Source organism: Molossus molossus, unplaced genomic scaffold, assembly GCF_014108415.1.
Source record: "Molossus molossus isolate mMolMol1 unplaced genomic scaffold, mMolMol1.p scaffold_m16_p_16, whole genome shotgun sequence".
Classification (NCBI taxonomy): Eukaryota; Metazoa; Chordata; class Mammalia; order Chiroptera; family Molossidae; genus Molossus; species Molossus molossus.
In genome coordinates this window covers 10,249,918-10,273,261 of record NW_023425351.1, presented here as the reverse complement: position 1 = coordinate 10,273,261, position 23,344 = coordinate 10,249,918, and the positions used below count along the sequence as shown (strand labels likewise).

The 23,344-nt window shown below is 39.1% G+C and overlaps 1 protein-coding gene across 8 annotated transcripts in view; it reads left to right on the top strand.

Moving 5' to 3' along the window:
• The first annotated feature begins 4,167 nt into the window (after positions 1-4,167).
• RB1CC1 (RB1 inducible coiled-coil 1) overlaps positions 4,168-23,344 on the top strand; it is an 88,143-nt gene continuing 68,966 nt past the window's right edge. For 3 of the 8 annotated variants that reach the window (XM_036264251.1, XM_036264249.1, XM_036264247.1), the window contains exons 1-3: positions 4,295-4,505; positions 22,103-22,217; positions 23,102-23,223. In XM_036264251.1, coding sequence (XP_036120144.1) covers positions 23,153-23,223 — 71 coding nt within the window. In that variant the 5' untranslated portion in view covers positions 4,295-4,505; positions 22,103-22,217; positions 23,102-23,152. Of the gene's footprint in view, positions 4,506-17,320; positions 17,448-22,102; positions 22,218-23,101; positions 23,224-23,344 lie in introns of those variants that run through there. The other 5 variants (XM_036264253.1, XM_036264252.1, XM_036264257.1 and 2 more) reach the window with 4 other exon arrangements.

Below are 23,344 nucleotides of genomic sequence, written 5' to 3'. Positions count from 1 at the left end.
AAAATTAGAGGGTTAACCTTTAAAAATGAAAAATTGTAATTCATACTGTGAAAAGTCAAATTATGTCAATCATCATTGCTGGCTGTTTAAACATAACCTAAAAAAAAAGATTAGGGTAGTGACACTAGGTTGTTTGGGAAATATCTAAAACATATGTAGAATGAAATCCCAAATCAGGCAGTTAACACAAACATCATGCATACCATGATCTTTCCAGTATCCTCATGTACAGTTGGCCCTCCATAGCTATAAGTTTCTCATCTGCAGATTCTACCAATCACAGATTGTAAATATTTTTTTTAAAAAGTTAGGTTGCTGCTGATGTGTACGGTGTAGTTAGGCTTACAATGGTTGGGTCTGTACTGAACATGTACAGTTCTTCCCTGTCATTATTCCCTAAATAATACTGCATAATAACTCTTCATATAATAGTTACATTGTATTAGCTACCATAAGTAGTCTAGAGATCATTTAAAATATGCATGGACTTGAGCATTACAGATTTTGGTGTGCGTGTGTGTGTGTGTGGGGGCGTTCTGGAACCAATTCCCCCGAAGATACTGAAAGGCTACATATAAACTTGTCATTACAGTGGTTTTTTAATGGTCCCTGTATGAGCTTTTGAGATATCTGAGGGTAGGAATTTTCCACAGTAACTTACCTAATGGCCTTCAGTATTTGCAGAATTTATTACATTCAACACATAGTTTATTACTATGTGACAAGCTATGAAGTTCTAGGAACTTAAAAATGGGTAATTTATAGTTTGTAATCTTACAGGTTTCACAGACTTAGAGACAAAAATTTATAGTAGTGTGATATGGAACAGAAATTGAGAGATCACTACATTGCCTAGAAGTTGGAAGCTGGCTGATGTCCAAAATCTGTTTTAAGGGATAACTTTGAAAGGTGAACAAAAGGGTAAGAATATTACTGGATGAGGAAACAGATATAAGGCACATGTAAAGGGAGAAGTGCTGGAAGATACAGGGGGTGGGCAAAAGTAGATGTATAGTTGTTCGTATGGAACATAATACATTAATAAACTCTCTGCTTTGCGAACTCACAATTGTAAACCTACTTTTGCCCACCCCTGTATAATTGGAGTGATGGGTTGGTACCTAATAAGGAGATTCTTATGCTATATTAAGAAGTTTAAATTTAATCTAATATACAAAACAAGACCAGTGAAGGTTGAGTAAGCTGGGAAGAGACATGATCAGATTAGGTTTGAAAGAAATGAGACTAGTTGGGTGGTGAGTTGAGCTATAAACTGAAGACCTGAAAAAGGTAATAGGGCACTGTCAACAAATGTTTGTGTATACACTACTGTACAGATATTGGGAAAACAGTTCCTCTATTAAAAAAGTACTTAACATTTCAGCAGGTTAGAGTGATACTTATATTAACATAAGAATCCAGGGGTACTATGAATAGTTAGGGAAGGATTCCCTGAGAAAGTGACAGTAAAGTTGAGACCTGAAGGAAAAATAAGATTCTAAAGATTGAAACTAATTTGAAGTACTTAAGATGTTTAGCAGTAAACTCTGTATAATCCCTACATATTCCTCTGAAAGAGAACCACTTTCTTTTGCCCACTCTGTAAATCGATCAAAGAACCTAAATGTTTATTAAAAAATAATAATGTGGCCCTGGCCAGTTTGGCTCAGCGGTTAGAGTGTCGGCCCTCAGTCCAGAGAGACCAGGGTTTGGTTCCCACTAAGGGCAGGTACCTGGGTTGCAGTTTGTCCCCAGCCCTGGTTGGGGTTGTGTAGGAGGCAGCCACTCAATGTGTTCCTTTCACGTCCGATGTTTCTCTCTCTCTCTCTCTCTCTCCCTCTCTCTCTCTCTCTCTCTCTCTCTCGTCTTCTCTCTCCCTCCCACTCTATCTGAACAAAAATGGAAAAATGTCCTCGGGTGAGTATAAAAAAATAATAATGCGATGAGGACAAGATTATTTCTCTCTTGTCTATTCTTCCATAGCACCTTATATTTGCATCACTTACACTGTATTATAATCATTTGATAATTTGGAAGAGGAAGGCCAGATTTAAGAGCCAAGAAAGAGACACTACAAAAGAAAAGGGAGAGATAAAAAGATTAATTTGAAATGATAAATGCTTTAGAATGTTCAAGTCTCAGAATTGTCCATTTAACACAATAATTTGGAGGTCTCCATTAATGTGTAATTTCAGTGAGAAAAGCACAGTAAATGAAAATGAGACTGGATTGAGGTCTTCCTATCAAGGTTGGTTGAGAAGCAATGCTGCATAAGGGTTTTTTGTTCTTGTTTTTATTTATTAAGGAAGAAAAGAGTGCAGAGGGTTTTCAATATACCTGTTTGAAACATTATTGAAATGAAACATTATTGTGGACACATGGTTTTAGCAACCTCTATTGGTACTTCTTCTATATTCCTGCATATATATATATATATATATATATATATACATATATATATATGAACGTTAATACATTTTCACATATCACTAGGAAAGAACATGAGACGCTCTTAACATTTACACTGTGGAGAAGTAAATTTGCAGTCATGAATACTGCAATCATTTCTTCTAGCCTATGACTAAGAGAGAAGATGAGGAATACATGTTTTCCCCCAAAGAAAGAAGTCACAGAGGCAAGTAACATTTAAAACATTTTATTATTTAACACATTATCACTGGCATATTCCAGTGATGCTTTTACATTCCAAGTTGTATTTGTAATGATGAATGTCATTGACAAGTAAGAGAACAATCAAGTACCTATATACTCTTTAGAGGCCTAATATCACTGTATTTTGCTTACCAATTTTCTGGTTAAATCCCTTCTCATCACGTTATTTTCTGTGTGCTGATTACTATGCTATGCCTAACAAAATCAGTTCCTATCTTTCCTCAAGTCATAACATTTTAGTCTCTTAATTTTCACTTCTGTACTGGGGTATGTAATACAACTGCAGCTTAAAACAAACAAAACCTAAAGTAAAATGACTTGCCAAAGATGAGCTCTCTCTATGAAACATAGAAGTGAAAATTAAAACCAAAGTAGTAAAAACAGTAAGCCCTTCTCAAACATAACTTTTAGATACCAGGTCAGTGTGATGAAAACAGAAAACCCCTAATGCTTACCAATTGGTTCAATGTTGTTATATATTTTTTTAAATTAGTTTCCACCGTGACAAATGAAGGATTACACTCTATTTTCCAGCAGTATTTGTTCTGTTTTGGTGCCCCTGCAAAAGGTGATAATACTAATTTTTATAAAACAACTCAAAAGCCCTCTGATGACTTAGTGATAATACCTCCAAGCTTTCCTTGCACCAGACATCCCTGGATATAACAGGACTTTAAAACATTATATAATTTTTCTACGTGTAGCTTCTCCTCCGACTTTAATACTCGCGCCTGCGGCTTCAAGTCCTTGCCTGTGAAGGCTCATCCTCTCAAAAGCAGGATTCCCCTGAAACAGTTTCCTACCACAGGACTCCTGCTGCAACCAGAGAGCTCAGCATCTACAAAGCTGAAGACTGGTGGTCGTGGCGTGGCGCTTTCATCTTCATCCAATCGACCAAGCCTTAACTCTCTTCTCTCTCGGACGTTTCCTTTGCCTTACCTGAGAAGAACCGAGCGGCCCCACACGCGGCTCCCCGAGCCGTCAGCCGCTCGCAGTCCCGGCGCTGAGGAGCGGGGTGGGGTGGGGGCGGGGTGGCAGCCGGGCCTGGCCGGCCCACAGCCCTCGCGGCACCTCCTCCTCGTACACGTCTGCGGGTTGGTCCGGGGGTGGGAGGCGAGGACCCCGACCCAGGACTGGCCGCGCTCCTCCGCGACAGGCTGAGAGAGACGAGCTCCTGCCCCTGGAGCGAATCCACAACTCGGCAGGGTCAGCCTAGCTCAGGCCCACCCGCGGGAGCAAGGAAGGTCAAGCTCACCTTGCGGTAGAAGGCGCCCGGCCGCGGCGAGCACCAAAACCGTCCGCCCAGCGGCGTCTCCCCAGGTCAGGGGAGGACAGCCAAGTCCTGGGCCTGCCGACAGCGACCGGAAGCGGACTCGGCCCCTTTTCCCGGCAGGCCGACAACTTCCGGACCTGCGCGTTGTCTCTCTGCGCCGCCGGGCCGCCCCTCCCCCGCCCGCCGATTCCCGGCACGCTCCGCGGGGGAAGGAACGAGTCGACAATAACAAACCTTGCCGCGGCCCTGCCGAGCCCTCGGCGCTGCCTCAGGGTCCTCCGGTCGCCACGGCCCCTCGGCTCTGACCGGCCGCGGCCCTCTGTCCCCCGGCCCCCGACCCAGAGCCGAGGGGCCTGACCGCGTCCCCTCAACGCCCGGACCCCTTCCTCCCGTCCGGAGTTAGGGGCCGCGGCAGGCACCGGGACGCCGGCGATTGTGTCGGTTGGCGGTGCCGGATGGGCGGTTGGTAGCCGCCGCCGAGATCGAGACGGCGGCGGAAGATGGTGCCAGAGGCTGCCGGCTCTGTTGCTGCCGCCGGCGGAGAAGGAGTTGCTGCCAGGTGAGTGCCGTCGCCGCCTGTGTCCTCTTCCCCATCTGGCACCGCGGCCGCGCAGCGAGCCCCGCACTCGGCCCGGGCACCGCGGTCCCGGCGGTGCTGAGTGCCGCCTGCGCACAGGTGTGTGAGCCCGCGGGCCCCGCGCGTCCGGTCCCGGCAGGTGTTGCCTTGTGGTCGCCGCCCTAACACCACAGCCCCTGTGGAGACACAGGGCTCCTGTGGAAGCCCCACTGGGCTGCAGAGGCATTGGGTGGGCTCGCCCGGGCCTGCCTTCGGCTTCCTCGGACGGGGCCCCCGGGATGCCTGCCTGAACGCGCCCCCGGCCGATTTTCGAGAGTAGCCGACGGCGGCCGAAGAACCCACCGGGACGCATCCTCACTCGTCACTGTTGCCGGGCTCAGCCCTAATGGTGTCTGACTTGAGAAACCGGAGAGAGGAGTTGGGCCGAGGAGAACTAAGCGTACCATGGGAGAAACGGAGAGCCGTCCGGACCCCGGAGCGCGAGGGTCGGTATAAAGTTACTCCTGGGAATGACTCAGCCTCCGCCCGCCCCGCTGGTAGATTGGGGTTGGAGTCTGTGTGCGGATTTCACAACTTCCCTGGTAAAACAGGAGAACAACAGGAGAAATAGCAGCTTCTAGGAATATCATTATAGTTTTTTCCACTGCCTGGTGGATGTACTGTGTTTATAGTTTCATAATCTCGTCTTTTCCGTCATGATTCTTTAAAGTGTGGTCATACCACAAAGTGATGTGGGCCCGAGTGCCAAGGAAGACTAATATGCTTACTCTTGATAAAGAGTCACGTTACTGAAAGACATTAAGCTAGATAGGAATGTTCGCCTTGAGTCTACTACACACAGAGCCAAGGATATGGGCCATACGAAAATGTGCCTGTATTGCTGACCCCTTTGTTGTATAGTTGCCAGTTTTTTCTATGTCGATGGTGCTTGTATGGTTTATCGTAAGGGTTGGAAAGTTAATAATTTTGGAGGCGACTATTTTTAATTTAACAAGTCTTGGTTTATTTGAGAATTTCGTGATTTTGTTTCCATGTTTGATACAAAAAGGGTCCTTCCGATTCTGATATTACTATGAGAAGCAGAAGGACCACTGAGGAGGGTGATTGAGAAGTTATTTGATCTGTAAGCAGACCATTGCTAAGGGTGTGAAGATATTTTGCTTTCTGTATGTAATGTGACAATATGGCCTGAGTGAACATATTTTCTCAGTAATATTTCTGTCATGAGTTTATTCTACTGTTTAAAACCTAAAGTTTTATAAAAGGGTGCTTTATATTGATAAATGTTTATGGTGATAAATATCTGTTGATGGAAATCGGATATGGACCCAGAGCACTTTTTTATTTTTAAATTTATCTTTAATGTTGAAAGTACTACAGATTCTCCCCCCCTTGCCACTCACGCCTTCACTAGACTCAGACCACTTTTTTTCTACTTTACTTTGTTTTTTAAATCTGTATTGTTGAAAGTGTTACAGATGGTCCCCCTTTCTTTCCCTGTTGACCCCCTTCTCCCCACTCCCACCTCCCTCCTGCCTTCCCCACACTCAGACCACTTTTTATTTTTATTTTATTTTTTTTTTAATCCTCACCCGAGGCTATTTTTCCATTTTTTGTACAGATAGAGTGGGAGGGAGAGAGAGGAAGGGAGAGAGAGAGAGAAACATCGACGTGAAGGGACACATCGAGTGGCTGCCACCCGCACGACCAACCAGGGCCGGGGACAAACTGCAACCGAGGTACGTGCCCTTAGCGGGAACCGAACCCGGGTCTCTCTGTACCGCAGGCCGACGCTCTAACCGCTGAGCCAAACCGGCCAGGGCTCAGACCACTTTTTAAAAGTAATTTTATTTAGTCTGCTTTGAATCTTTTATGTTAGTTTAAGTTAGAGTTAGTTATTGACCTAGTTCTTATATGGTATTATTGGATAACTGGGAAGATGATGAAGGTAGTACTCTTGTCTTTGAGAAAATTTTTCTGGCCCTTGCTAACAAACACAAAGCTAGAATGCCTGGCAGGTTGACTTTTAGTAAATCAAAATCATAAAGTCTGAAAGGGCAGAGGACACAAGACCTTTGTTCTTGAAAAGACACAGGTTTGAACTTGAATTGTTACAATAAGCTTTAGAAGAGTTTTTATTTGGCTTCTAATTTTGAGAATTTCATGCATTCAGCAACTGTTTGAGCACCTGCTATATGCTTTACATTGTGTATGTATAACTTACGAATGTTTTTTTAAAAAAAGGATTGGCTACTACAATTTTCTCATTTAGGTAGTATTATTCTCTAACCCCAATAAGCTTTTCTTGTGTACTGCAGAAAATACTGGTTCAAAAACTCAAGTGAAAAATCTAGCAGTTCTTTTCCACACATATTCATTCCTACAGTTATTTACTTACTACAGACCATTGAACCAGTCACTGTGAGAAATATAGAATGTGTAAGCACGTATTCTTGCCTTATAAAAGAAAATTGAAGTCCTGTATAAAAATAATTATAATTGAGCATTATTGGAAATTTGAAGAAAATATACTGAAGGGATTTGGGCTTTTACAAAGTGTAGGAGGATATTTCTAGAAGAAAAAACATGATAGGACATGGATAAGTCACTGCATTTCTTTAAAAAAAAAATTGCCGTGGCTATCTCAACAAATTTTGACAGGTATTTGTCATGCATCTATTATGTGCCAGGCATTGCTCTAGAATGTGGGACAGTGAACAAATCAAGCCAAATCCCTTTACTTATTCAAGAAAAATGAGGAGTAGATATAGGCTAGTGAGAAAAATAAAACAGAAAAGGGAGGAGATGAAGTATCAGGATTGGAGGGAAGGACTTACTGGTAACTTTTGAGTAAAGACCTAAGAGAAATGAAGAAGCTAGTTGTGTGACTGGGGAAACAATATCCTTAGCAGAAGGAATAGTAATGCAAAGGCTCTGAGATACTTGGCATAGACACAGAAAAGAAAGGTTACTGAGGATGGCCAGCTTACAGAGGAGAGGGATAATTATAAAACAATGTGGTCATAGTCGGGGGCTTTACAGATATTCAGGTTTTTGGGTTATAGTAGGGAAACAAATATAACCCTGCATGGGCAAAGGCACAGAGGTTTGTTCCATTAAACCAAGCAAAGTTGGAAAGCAACTTGGAGCTAGATTCATTCTTTTTTTTATTTTTTTAATGAAATGCTACTTAAACCCCTACAACACACAGTTTTATTTAGCTCTTGCAAAATGAACAATGAACAAAAGGAACTTTATGCATAAGTTGTAGGACATTTTTATTTATGTATTTAAAATTTTTTTTTCTTTATTGATCTTTAGAGAGAGGGGAAGGGAAAGGGAGAGAGAGATAGAAACATCAATGAGAGAGAACATCAATTGGTCGCCTCCATCATGGCCCTTGACTGTGGATTTGGCCCATAACCTGGACATGTGCCCTGACCAGGAATCGAACTGGCGACCTTTTGGTGCACGGGTCGACACTGAACCACACCAGCCGGGCAGTTTTAGGACATTTTAAAAAAGATAAATTACAAATGCAGACTGCTCTGAGAAGCTGGAATAGATGTAATTAGAGAAGCAGATTGTGGAGTGCTAGGTTGATGATTTTGTATGTACCATCCTAGATAAAAGCACGTAAATTTTTAAAAATCCTCACCTGAGCATATGTTTGATTTTAGAGAGAGGGGAAAGGGTGGGGGATAGGGGAAGAGAGAAAGAAACGTCGATGTGAGAGAGAAACATGCATTCTTTGCCTCTTGTATGTGCACCTACTGGGAATTGAATCAGAAACCTTTTTAGTATACTAGACAATGCTGCAGCCAACTGAAACACCTGGCCAGGGCAAAGTATGTAAATTTTAATGATCACATTTCTCTGATTCTTCCATTATTGTGGACCTAAAAAATCGAATTTGCCTGTAAACTGGACCTTTGTTTTCCAGGGCCTGGAGAGAGTGGCTTTAAGTTGAGGTTCCGTTGTGAAGTTACTTTTTGCACTACTTGAGTACCTACAAGCACCCTTTCTCTCATTGGTTAACTTCTGTTTCTCCAGCTGTTTAGTGTGTGCCCTGAGGCTTATGGAATGACCCCTCACCCTCATGACTTTGCTATCTTTTGAATTCTCAGATTTTAACAGCCTCTAGATAATCCACACATTATAATTGGTCAGTAATTATTCATACTGTATGTTGAAATACTAGCCAAATCACTGCCATGCTATTAATGTTTTCAAATTCCAGATGTGCACATCCTTTGTTGATACTGCTGTATGTTTGCATGTAGTCTTGGCTTAATAGAATGGATCCAATTCAACATTTGCTATATAGATAGTTTTGGTTGCAGTTTTTTTGTTTGTTTGTTTTTTTTTTTTAACTCTTAGTATCTGTTATAAAATGAAACAGAATAAGAAAAAAATTTGCCGTGTGTGTGTGTGTGTATGTATGTGTAATTATGTGAACATTAAGAATTTCAAAAACCAGAATTCACATTTAAAGGTAGTGTCACAATTTGATATTGCTATCCTTAACAATTATACCATGCACAGTTCTGGGTGTCATACCCCAATTGGTGACAGTAATATAGGAAAATGGCTGTGGCTTTCTTACTTGGTGTACTTTGGAGGCAGGAGAGCTGTTTTATAGTAGGCTTGACTTAAATTCATTTTAATAATTCTTTGGAGTGTCTGTTAAGGAGAAGCTGTCAAGTGATATGACAAACATGAAAAAAAAAATTAAATACAATAATACTTATAAAGTGAATTTAGTTTTTTTAATGGGACAAATTCAAAATGACAAAGTCTGATGATGTTCTCAATTGGGACAGCTTTTTTAGATTGCTTATTTACTAATGTTTCCAAATATGTATATTTTTAAAATATGTTTTTATTGATTTTTTTTTTTTCCTTTTTAAGAGAAGGCGGGAGAGAGAGAAACATCAATTGGCTGCCTCCTGCATGCCCCCTACTCAGGATCAAGCTCATACCTGGGCATGTGTTATAACCTCTCAGTCCATGGAACAGTGCTCAATCCACTGAGCCACACCGGCCGGGCAATATTTCCAAATATTTAAATGATCTTCGTTGAGCATTTTACATCATTTTTATGAATGGCAGCCATCAAAATTTGTGAAACAAATTATATGTGTTAATATGGGAAAGGTGCCATGTTATGTTATGTATTCAGTTCAAACAAGTTGTATAGCTGTATGCATGTTATTTCACTTTTATGAAACCAAACTGTCTGTGTGTACACACATATTTCCTTTATACATAGGAAAAAAACCCTGAAGGACATAATCTAAACTGTTAAAAGGGTTCCTGTTATTGTCATTCTTTTGATGTTGTTCTTACATGAAGATACTTGTTTAGTTGTAGACAAGACATTAATTTAACAATCCCTGAACCTTTATGGAAAGGTTCTGTTTGGGGGAATGTGAGGAAGATGGCCAACCTACTTTAAGACTGAATGTGTTCAGTTTGAGGTGTCAAAAAATGTCATCTGGAATTTTCCCCTTCTCTGCATACAAGGAAGCCAAATCTAAAATTTGAATAGTTTAGACTAGTTGACAGTAAGCAAACTGGATTGACTGACCTAATTCATTATGTAATCTCTCAATGAGGAAATTGTAAATTATTCTTCAATTGATAAATTGGATAGATTTTTTTTGTTTGTTTTTTTAAAATGAGTATAGGAGATGCTTTCCTGTTCTTTTCCTTATGGGCATGAATGTCCAGTTGTAACCACTATCTATATGGGAATAAATGCAGTGGAATCAGTATTTTTAAAAAAGCTTCTTTTCCTCTCTCCCTCATTTATAGCTGACTATATTCCAGAAGGATCTATGAGGAACAAATGTCCTTTGGTGATGTGAAATCTTCCCTCTCCCCCACAAGACATAATTGTTATTAACTTCTATGGCTAGTTAAGAGCTCTTACGTTCAGAAGTGGGGAAAATAATACTTGGGCCACCTGCAGTTAGGGAAGACTTCCCAGAAGCTCTAGTAGGACCATACTTTGAACTATATTGAATGAGTAAAATTTAGATTAGCAGAAATAGGGGGACTTTTATCTGGCAGGACCTCGTAAAGTGAGAGTATAGGTTTTGCGTAGGGAAGTAGTTAGAGATATCTCTAGAAAGATAACGGGTTAATTATGAAGTCCTTGAATGTTGGAGATATAATTGGCACCATTTTTAAAGCTTTTATTTTTTGCATTGGAACCAATCTGAAATACATTATTTCTATCTCTCTCATCCACTCTGTAACAGGTAACGTTTCAGTGCATAGGCAGTGAACTGCTGTGTAAAATTTATTTGAGCCTCAGTGGGAGAGATGAGATTCCAATACTGACTTGCCCCAAAGTCGGCCATTGTAATGCTAATGTAGTTTTATGTCAGCGTTGGCAAATTTACATGCTTCAAGGGGCAGGCAGGTAGTGAAATTAAGTGAAATCATCTGGGTACTGTACTGAGGTCAGGAAAGGTAGCTGCAAAGAAACAAACCACAGAACATGGTGGGTCATTGGTTTGTGGCCTCCTGTGGGCAACAGTGAGGCTCTAGGGAAGATATTTGAGGATGAAGCAGCAGGACTACCATGGTGGCAGAAGTGTTCAGGAAGAGTTGGAAGAGGGTGGAGACTTAAAGGCAGCAAGAAGCATTTTTAGTCTCTAAAATAAGAATAATGTCATTTGAAAATGAAGGGTTGGATTGTGAAGGAAAAAGTGGACTGGATTTAAATAGAAATAAGTTTTGAGTAACAAGGGAATGATAGGTTTGTTGACAGAAGTTAGGAATAGTTTTAAAGGAAAACCATTGAGTTGAAATTTGTATATGAGGCGTTTGAAGTAACAGTATGATTTCTAATTGGAGATATTTATCATCAGCTAAGTTCAGGACAGAGATCTGGATTAGTTAATAATTAACTGAAGTTTGTATTGCACTTTATTTATTTATTTTTTTATATTTTATCTTTAGAGAGTAGAATGGAGAGAAAGAGAGAGAGAGAGAGAGAGAGAGAGAGACAGACAGACAGACATCGAGAAACATCAACATGAGAGAGACACATCGATTGGTTGCCACCCACACGACTCCAACCGGGGCCAGGGAGGAACTACAACCGAGGTACGTGCCCTTGGCTGGAATCGAACCTGGAACTCTTTGGTCCGCAAGCTGACGCTCTAACTGCTAAGGCAAACTGGCCAGGGCTGTATTGCACTTTAGTTTGCATAGCTCTTCTGTATATACGTAGATACTTCTTTACTTCCTCACAATGATCCTATGAAATACAGTAGTTTCTTTCCTTTTTATAATCAAAGTAGTTTGTTAAATAATGTTAGTCAAGGCCACAGTGTCAGTAGTTGGAACAGGAATTGAATTACGGGTCTTCTGATCCCAAATCTCGTGTGTGTGTGTGTGTGTGTGTGTGTGTGTGTGTGTGTGTTAACAGTTCTATTCTCCATTTTATGTGTAGTGTACATAAAGATAACAGTTGGAGCCCTGGCAGGCTCAGTTGGTTGGAGTGTCATCCCATACACTGAAAGGTTTCTGGTTCAGGTCCTGGTCAGGGCACATATCCAAGTTGTGGGTTTGATCCCTGGTTCGGGCATGTACAGGAGGCAGCCGATCCATGTTTCTCACATGTCTTTTCCCCCTAAAATCAATAAAAAAATATCCTCGGGTGAGGATTAAAAAAAAGATAACTATTGGAGAACTGAATATAAATGACTCTCTAGGGAGGACATTTAGAGTGGGGAGGCAGATCTCTGCTGGGGCATTAAATTGGGAACTGCAATAAGGGTCATTGTCTTGCTCTCTTCCACTCTTCTAGGGCAGCATGTTCAGGTTCTTTAGTTCCTTGTAATGAATAAAATACGGGGTCTTTTTCTTTTTTTTTAATGGAAATAAATATACCCCTCACTACAAGTGTGATTTTTAAGGACACCAGAGAAAGTGAAAATCCCACATCCAGAGATAGCCATTGTTAAAAAGATTGATGATAAACTGTCCAGACTTTTTTGATGCTTGCATATACATGTACATACCTGAGCATTAGTTAATAATTAAAAATAAAACCCTAAAATGAAATCACACAATATATTCTGTCACTTGATTTTCTTACTGAATATATCATTAATCAATATGTTTAGATCTAACAGACATTTTAAATGTTTAAATGTCACATGTAAGTGCACCGTAATTCATTTGACCAACCCCTGTTGATAATCAGTTTTCCAATTTTTTTATTGTTAAAAATAATGGGGTAACAAAAATCATTGGATATCTACCTGTGTACTGTGTCTGATTATTACCTGCCTCTAATATATTACCAGAGGTAGAATTGCTAGTTTGTATATTTTAAATTTTTTGTGTTTTCTTGTGGTACATGCCCCTAGCGGTAACTGAACTTGGGACTCTGTGGTCCGCAGGCCAACGCTCAACCACTGAACCAAACTGGCCAGGGCTGTATAGTTTAAATTTTGGTACATATTGCCAAATTAAATCTTTGACATCCCCCTTAGCAATATCTTCTTGGCTATGTCTCCTCTGGGCAGGGAAACAAAAGGAAAGTGGGACTACACCAAACTAAAAGGCTTATGCACTGCAAAGGAAACCATTAATGAAATAAGAACCTATTGAATGGGAGAAGATATTCACATATGATCTATCCAATAAAGGGGTTAATATAAAAAATATATAAGGAACTCATATAACAACACCAAAAAAAATTGATTTCAAAATGGGTAGGAGACATGAATAGACATTTCTCCAAAGAGGACATACAGATGACCAACAGACATGAAAAGATGCTCAGCATCATTAATTATTATGGGAAAGCAAATTGAAACTTCATTTGAGTTATCACCCCACACCTGTCAGAATGGCTATCATTAAATCAACAAATAAGTGCTGGCAAGGATGTGGAGAAAAGCGAACCCTTGTGAACTATTGGTGGGATTGTATTATTGCAGGCACCATAAAAACAGTATGTAGCCCTTGCTGGTTTGGCTCAGCCCTTAGAGCGTTGGCTTGCAGACCAGAGAGTCCTGGGTTCGGTTCCCACTAAGGGCATGCACCTCAGTTGCAGTTTGTCCCCAGTCCTGGTTGGGTCGTGTGGGTGACAACCACTTGATGTGTCTCTCTCACATCAATGTTTCTCTCTCTCTCATCCTCCCTGCTCTATCTGAAGATAAATGCAAAAATGTCCTTGGGTGACGATAAAAAAAAACACAAAAAAAACAGTATGGAGATTCCACAAAAAATTAAAAATAGACTTGCTGTATGATCTGTCAGTTTCCATTCTGGGTATCTATTCAAAGAAAACAAAAACACTAACTTGAAAAGATACATCTACCCCTATGTTCATTGCAGCATTAGTAGTAGTAATCAAGATATGGAAACAACCCATCATCAGTGTGTCCATCAGTAGATGAATGGATAAAGAAGATTTGGGGGGGGGTGTGTGTGTGTATGTGTACAGAGGTTTGCAAAAGTAGGTTTACAGTTCATTTGGGAAAATATAAATAATATAAGAATTAATTCTGTTTTGTGTACTTACAACTGTAACCCCCCCCTCCCCCGATATTACTTGGCAATAAAAAAGAATGGAAATCTTATTATTTGTGACAATGTGGATGGACAGGGTATTATGCTAAGTGAAATATGTCAGACAGAGAAAGACAAATACTATGTAATATCACTTACATGTGGACTCCAAAAAACAAGTGAATAAAAAAAAAGTAGAAACAGACACATAGATACTAAGAACAAGCTTATGGTTGCCAAATGGAGGAGGTGGGAGGATGGGAATAAAAAAATATTGAAAAGACAAAAAAAAAAAAGAGGAATCATACACTAAAGAAAAGTTTTGAAAGGCAGTAGGAACCAGCCATTTGGAAGAGTATGAGGCGATACATAAGTAGGAGATGCCAGTTAGTAGTAATGCTGAGGAGGAAGTATGCAGGCTTATCTACCTAGATTCTTATAGGCTATTTATAGAAAAAAGAAGGGCCTACTATTAATCCAAGGATAGTCTGTTAATTGCTGCCCCCACCCCACACCATTCTTTATATATCCAACTTTGTTTTCTAATGCCTTTGACCTAGTTAAAAAAAAAGACCTTAACCATGTCATGTTTTGAAGTATTCTGCCCCCCTGCACACACACTTAATCTGGGAACTGCTTGTGTATTATATTATTTAGAAAAATTAAAACTTAAAAATGATTGTAGAAAGTAGTAAATTTGGTGGGGAAAAAAAGTATTGGGATTTCTAAAAGGAACAATACAATGTCAAGTCATTGAAGGTGCTTATTACATATGTATGTTCATGTTTTTGTTTTTCCCTAGATCCAGCAATGGATATTAACTTTGGTTATACTTGTTTGCTCTCTCTCTTTACATGTCTTTGCAAAATAATTGAACTTTTTTGTGCTACAGTTTTGTCATTTGGTTGATGGGTGTAAAACTAAAACTAACCTTTCTCATAGTAGGAATTATAAGGATATCATGTAGCTGGCATAGTATTTTTATAACATGTTTTTCTTATTTTTTTAGAGAGAGATGGAGGATGGAGAGAGAGGGAAACATCAGTGTGAGGGCAGATCATCAATGTGAGAGCAGAACATCAATGGGCTGTCTTCTACATATTCCCTACCAGGAATCTAGCACACAGACCAGGCATGTGCCCTTACTAGGAATCAAACCAGTAACCTTTTTGTCAACAGTACAGTTCTCCACCAACTGAGCCACACCAGCCAGGGCTGATGTAGTCTTTTGTTGATTTTTTTCAATCAGTGGTAGTTGTTAAGCCAACATCATTATCTTTAAAGACTAAAACATAGAAATGCGTAATCTTGTATTTTGGAATTGTTTTTACTTACAAATAACTGCTTTTTTGTAGTTATTATTTCTGAAAGTAGATATCATGGAATTTGTGTATATATACAAAATTTTCATGTTGCCAACTAGAATGTAAACTTCATGAAAGGAAAGCAGTTTTCTGTTTTACTTCCAAAGCTAAGGAAATGCCCAGGACACATTAGATTCTTAGGTGATATTTTTATTGAGTGATATTTATTTTAGTGAATGTTGTAAACTGACCTGGTTTTAAATCCCTGGAACTTTTATTTACCAAGGTGCCACCTTTAGGCAAGCTGAGTAACTTCTGAATCTTATTCTTCATCTGCAAAAGGAAACAGTAATGAATTAGATATCTTACATGTTATGAAAAATAAGTAAATCATGCCTACAACACAACTGAGCATAATGACAGGCTTATAATGAATCATTCAAATATTAGTGATGATTATTTTCTGTGCCATGTATTTCATACATGTGAAATAAATACAAGTAATTTGTGGCCATGTAAGTCATAAGCCTGATGTTTACTCAGAGACAACCATCCCTGGTAGACCCATGGGCAAATGATGACTGATCTTACTAGTTAGATTTTTCTCTCTGCAATTCTTAGGGTAGTCCCTTGATAGTAGTTGACATTAAATGAGGATGTAGAGAGTGAAGATTCAAAAAGGGGGCTTCTGGTTAAAGCTGCCAGTTTGATGGCCATAAAGAATAGATAATAGGTGCATGGGATGTCATATCAGGGTAGGTCAATGATCTCATCCTGTCATTAACATCACTTAGAAGCTGTTAGGTATGAGCTAAAGGATAAATAGAAGTATCCAGTGTGCCTAGATAGTAGAGTCAAAAACTTTAGGTTCTAGAGCCACTGCAAGCAATCAGAACTATTCTTTTTTTTTATCCTCACCCGAGGACATTTTCAAATTTTGTTCAGGTAGAGTGGGAGGGAGAGAGAGGAAGAGAGAGAGAAACATTGACATGAAAGGGACACATCAAGTGGCCGTCACTTGCACAACCGACCAGGGCTGGGGACAGTCTGCAGCCTTAGCAGGAACCGAACCCTGGTCTCTCTAGACCGCAGGCCAACACTGTAACCGCTGAGCCAAACCGGCCAGGGCAGAACTATTCTTGAAGTTGTTTACATTGTTCATGAAGTATACAAATTCTCAAATAAATTTTGTTAACTCAGGTTTTTGTTTTTTAATCCTTACTTGAGGATATGTTTTACTGATTTTAGAGAGAGAAGGGAGAGAGAGAGAGAAACATCAATGTGAGAGAGAAATACAGTCGGCTGCCTCTTGTATGTACCTGGGACGGGATTGAACTCTCAACCTGGGTATGTGTCCTGACAGTGAATTGAACCTGAAACTTTTTAGTATATGGTACAACGCCCCAACTAATTGAGCCACCTGGCCAGGGCATGTTCACTCAGCTTTTTTTGGTCAGCATTGTTAATGATTGTGGATTTTAGGTTGAGCTGTTTCTTAGTATCAGGTGAAGTGATTGGTGGTGTTTATTTGAATACACACAGTAGCCACTACAACTTGTCAGAGTTTCCTTCTTCTTTTTTTTTTTTTTTTGTGGTTTTTTAATCCTCACCCGAGGACATTTCTGCATTTATCTTCAGATAGTACAGGAAGGAGAGAGAGAGAGAGAGAGAGAGAGAGAGAAACATCGATAATGAGAGAGACACATCCAGTGTTCCACCCACATGACCCCAACCGGGGCCGGGGACAAACTGCAACTGAGGTATGTGCCCTTAGCGGGAACTGAACCAGGGACTCTCTGATCTGAGGGCCGACGTTCTGACCACTGAGCAAAACTGGCCAGGGCCAGAGATTCCTTCATTTACTCTAAGTGTTATGGACCAGGGGAATGGCACTGAGGTCATCTTTAATAATTTCTAAAGCCTGTGATTAATTGAGAGCATTATTTGTCCCAGATCATGAAAAGAAAAAGAAAGATTGATGGACTGATCCAGAATGAAGGAGAGTGAATAGATTTTACTACTCAATGCAATATATGATCCTGAATTGGATCCTGGATGGCAGAGGGGGAACACTAAAAAGGTTGTTATTGGAGTAATAATTTGCATATGGACTGTGGATTACATAATAATGTTGCTTCGCTGTTAAACTTAATGATTTGATAATTACCTTGGTTATGTACTAGAAAATCCTGGGTTTTAGCAAACATACATTCTAAAGTATTTATGGATAAAGAGACATTTGTCTGCAAATTACTTTCAAATAGTTCAGAGGAAATACATATATAGAGAGAGGGAGATGTATGGGGCATGAAGTGGTTCAAATGGTAAAGTAAATGGTACACAATGTGCACAGTTGGTGAATCTGGATAGAAGGTGCAAGGGAGTTCTTTGTACTATTATAACTTTTCTCTAAGTGTGATACTATATCAAAGCAAAAAAGGTAAACCATTTAAAAGGAAACAAAAAACTCAGAATAATATAGTGATTATTATAAATATTTTATATTTAGTATCACAGAAATGTTATGCCTACTTTTGTACTACTTTACTCTATCTTTGCATGACAGGCCTTTTATCCCTACAACCCCTTTATTTTTATTTTTTTCTGTATTGATTTTAGAGAGAGAGGAGGGGGAAGGAGAGATAGAAACATCAATGAGAGAGAACATCAGATGGCCACTCCTGCATGTCCCCCACTGGGGGTTGGGCCCACGACCTGAGCATTTGCCCTGACCAGGAATCTAATCAGTGATCTCTTGGTGCATGGGTCAATACTCAGCCACTGAGCCACACCGACTGGGCCCTATAACCCCATTTAAATATAACACATAGAGGCCTATTTTGATGACCCAAATCTAAAAGAGGATCTCCTTCCTGCCCACTCTTCTTTAATTGCATTTATTAAGCTTATGTTTGCCCTTCCTTCCTTCCTTCCTTCCTTCCTTCCTTCCTTCCTTCCTTCCTTCCTTCCTTCCTTCCTTCCAATGCCCTTTTCTCCTTTAAGACTGAACTCCATCAGGACAAGGATCATGTCTGTTTTGTTAACAGAATACCCACTCCTCGCACACAAGCTCAATAAGTTTTTATTGGATTTGGATGAATGAATGAATTAATCATCAATATTCTCTCCATGTTAGTTACCATTTTCCCTGTACCGCGGGCCGACACTCCAACCGCTGAGCCAAACCGGCCAGGGCGAGTTACCACTTTTTTATCTACCTAATTCTTCAAAAAACAAGATGACTTTTTTTAACCAATCTATTTAATCCTTTATTTATAAAGCCTTTATTGAACACTGTCATGTGACTTCCTGATTATCTGGCTAGCTTCCTCTCTTGCCAACTTCTCTGAGATCTGCATGCCTTTTCTGGGGCTGCACCCTCTGGCTACTCATTTGTCAATATAAGTGTGTTTGAAATTTTCTTGTTACTCTGCCACTTCTTAGAAAGATCATGTTTATATGTCTACTTTTCCTGGCCACAGATATTACAACTTTCCCCATCATTTTTATATTTCCAGTGCCTGGCTCATGAGTGTACGGCATCTGTTTGTTTAATACATTTATTCAGTGCTTGTCTTAGGCATTGTTTTGGGTGCTTTATATATATGTTGTCTTTAGTTTTTAAGCTAACCCTGTAAGATAGGGACTTTGTTCTTTCTGGTAATTGAGTTCATAGTAGTCCTGGGACTATGTTGACCTTATTTACTATTACATTCCATGCCTTACATAGTGCATGATACACAGTAGATAATCTGTGAATGAATAAAGTTCAAACTAAGTAATAATCAGAGACAGTGTTTCAATATAAAATAAATAATATTAGCAAGAATATAAAAATATGATATTAAAAGGATATAGTCAACTGGTTAACCAGATATGTTTCCTGAGTAGTATAAATTGGTAAAGGACTCAATCCTAATAGCCTTAAAATATTTGAATGCTTTGACCCATCAATTTTACTTCTGTGAATCTACTTTATGGAAATAATTGCAAGCACAAGAAAAAAATGTGTATCTGTGAAATTAAAAAAAACAAAAACAACAAACCCTGGGAGATAGTAAGTACATAAATTATGGTGAATTCACAAGTTGGAATGCTTTTGGCCATCAATATTGATGTTTATGAAGCATTTGCAGTAATATAGAAAGATGATTATTAAGTGAAAGACAAACGATAATGTAAGTCAGGATATATGAATTGCTCAAACTTTTAGTGACTTAAAAAATTTATTATGAGGGGGGGTGGGGATTTGTTCTTCCAATTATTTATGCATTCGTTAGTTGATTCTTGTATGTGCCCTGACGGGATTGAGCCTGCAACCTTAGTGCATTGAGATGACACTAACCAACTGAGCTACCCAGCCAGGGTGTTTTAGTGACTTTTAACAAATGTTTTTTTTCACCCTACACGGGTTGTCAGGGGCCCTTGCTTATTGTTATTCACCCAGGGACCCAGCTCTTTCTTGGAGGCTCTGATAATCAATTATGTTTGTTACTTTAATTTGTTGGCTTCCTAGTCACTTTGTTTTATTCATTAAAAGATTTGGTGCCAATCTATAGCATAACAGCAGCATATATCTTAGTGTCTGTTAGCTAGGTAGAACTTTAGTATCTGTTTAGTTGGGCCAAGTCATTGGGGTTGCATTTGTAGGGCATCTGACTGGTAGTGGTGAGCTGATGAATGAAATGGAGCCTTATTGTCATGAAGATAATGATGTTGGAAAATTTTGGGATCTTTCTTTAAGAACAACCTGAAGAAATTCTGTGGTAGATGTCAAGTACGTGACTTCTTAGGCGTCTTCACAAAGATATAAAATAATCCTTTACTAGTATAGAATTATTCTTTTTTTCCCTTTATTTAGAGAGAGAGAGGAAGGGAGGGGGGGAGAGAGACAGAAATATTGATGAGAGAGAACATGGATTGACCACCTCCTACATGCCCCCCACTGGGGGTTTGGCCCACAACCTGGGCATGTGCCCCCACTGGGAATCGAACTAGCGACCTCCTGGTGCATGGGTCAGTGCTCAACCACTGAGCCATACTGGCCAGGCAGAATTACTCATTTTTATTTAGAAAATATTTTAGAGCTAGTTCCCAGGAATGTGCAGTCCTGGCTTTAAAGAAGCTTGCTATTCAGTAGAGGTGTAAAAGATGAACAAAAACATCAAAATAAATACAAGCATAGAAAGACAGAACACATAGTTAGCACAGCTAATGATGTGATTGTAATTAAATTTGTGAAAGAAAATGTGAGGCTGGGGAGTAGGGCAAGGGGGAAGGGGAGTAATAATAGCAGGTAGAGAAAGGAAGATTTTAAATAGGGAAAACAGTTCTGATGAAAACTCAGAGGCTTTATTTAAACAGGTTGTTCTGTTCAGGGAGCCGAAGTGATGTGTTTGGGAGTTGTAGGGAGGGTGAAGATGGTAGGTTGTGATGGAAAAGAAGCAGCCATATAATGTTTGCTGTCTTATTGGATGTTTTTGTACTGATTAAAGGGATGAGAAGGTGCGGTTGGACTGACTGGATTTGATAATTTATGACATTACTTAATTCTTAGTTTTTAATCTATAAAATGAGGATGATAATATTTGCTTATCACAAGGATTATTGTGAGGATCAAATGAAATAATTTAATAAAACATTTAGAATAGTTGCCTAGAATATAGTAAATACTCATAAGTGGTAGCTACCCTAAAAATCATAATCACAGCTGGTTTGAAGTAGCAGAAAACTCTGTTAGCCTGGCATTTAGAATAGTCGCTTTGGAGGTAGTGTGGAGGTTGGTGAAACAGGGATAGAGGACATATGGAGCAGGTTGTAAAAAGCTTTAGTAAAAATCCGGAGTGAACGAGGGCCTGATTTAAGGCAGTAGCAATAGCAATAGAAATAGGAATAGGAATAGACAATAAATATTTGTGTTATAATTGACTGGACATAAGTACTTAACTGATGTTTATATATATAAAATCTGTGAGGAAGACAAAAGATCTAGGATAGCACTTGAAAAGACTGGGTCAATGTATTCATCAACAGAAAGAAACAATTGAAAAGTAAGTAGGTTAGGAGGCAGAAAAAAATAAGTTGTTCAGTTTTAGAAACAGTAGTAATGAAATGCATATGGGAAATTTGGATTTGTTGAGTTTGAGAGGGATTGTAAAAATAACCCAGGTCTAGAGAGAGATTTATGCTGGGTTTGGGAATCAGCAGTGGTGGGAGCTGCAATCCTGGGAGCAGCTGTAAAAGGGGAAGAAGGATGGCTAAGATCCCACCCTAATGAACACTGCAGAGTTAGGAGAGGAGGAGGTGCCTAAGAAGGTGCCTGGGTTATTTATGGAATTCTTATCTGCTGACCACCATACTAATATATTAACTTTTTTTTTTTTTTAAACAAAAGAAGAAACTGAAATAGTTGAGTAACTTGCTCAAGATCATATACAATTAATAGGGCCACAACTCGGGCTCTTTTACCATTATATTTTAAGAAATGAGAATGGTTGTAGGGTTTAATGATTTGGAGGAGTTCTTTAGAGACTTTTATTTGATATCTTTTAATGGAGTGGTGTGGGTCAAAGTCTCATTCTTGTAGTTTCAGTGAATGTGCAGGTAGGAAAAAGACTGAGTAGAGATTACTCTTTCAGAAGGTAATTTTAAAAGAAAGAGAATAGTAACCGTATATTATTGTCACATACTGAATTATTACTCTCTGTGATAATCCAGAACTTTTTTCTTTTTCAGTTCACTGAGTTTAACCAGTAATGCCATTCAGTTGCCAATATCAAATGAAGCAAACATAAACCAGTTTTAATCTGCTTTTTAAGGAAAGTGGTAGGCCTTTCCACAGTGCCTGACGGTAAGTCACAGTTCCTACGTTTGTAATAGAGTTTTTTTATAATAGATCTGAGGCATTTAAAATAATGATTTGGGAAGCATTCATTTTAAAACCTTATTTGCCTTTCTTTCCTGACAATTTTACTCTAAAGGTCATGTGGAAAGAATATAAAGATACTTACTAGTTTTGGGTAATTTATTGTTATCTTTCACCACTTTCATTAATCTTAGGGATTTTTACCTCCACTTGTTAAAAATAAAATGCTAAATGTTGAAATCTGTCCCTTCATTTTATAGATGAAGTAATTTTATTTTATACATGAGGTTTTGACTTTGACAAGTATTAATGGCAAAGCTACTTAAATATTCTGGTTTTCACACTCTACTGTTCATGAGGTGATAAAACGATTAGGGCCAGAGTTTCTTATCTGGAGGATTTCTAAATGAGAGTGCAGATGGAACTCAGAGGCAGCTGAGTAGAAGGAATTGGGACTAACTCATTTCCCCTAATTTGAAAGTTAGTGGCAACTTTTATTTGCTCTTTGTAAGTTTTATCTTAAGACTTCTTTTATTGTTATAAGGAAAACGTGGAATTAGACGTTTGACTAAATTTTCTATTTTTCTTTGTTTTATTCATAATGTAGAATGGTGTAACATGTACACAAAACTTTTTTAACCACTGGCTTCTTTAAGTTATTTTTTAATGGTGAAACAGTTATGCTTTTTACTTGTCTCATTGCTATTTATTTGTTCTTAAGAAGTTTACTTAATTGTCCAGTTAGCCATTGTAAATAAAAACCTGTATGCTTTTGTTATTATTTATGTAGTACAGTTGGGCTGTACTTTATGTGAGGGTATTTGTATGTGTTTTTAAATTTGACCACTTTTCTTGTCTCTTGCTTTTAGTAACTGTTTCAGAGTGTGAGGTATAAGCCCACAGAATCCAGAGAAATCATCATGAAGTTATATGTATTTCTGGTTAACACTGGAACTACCCTAACATTTGACACTGAACTTGCAGTGCAAACGTGAGCTGTGTTTCATTTATTCTCATCAGCTTTGCATTTTGTGCATGCAAAAAGTTAACAGGAACAATTTGATTTTGTGAAAACTATTCCTTTGTTAAATAAGAGTGGTGATATAGCAAGT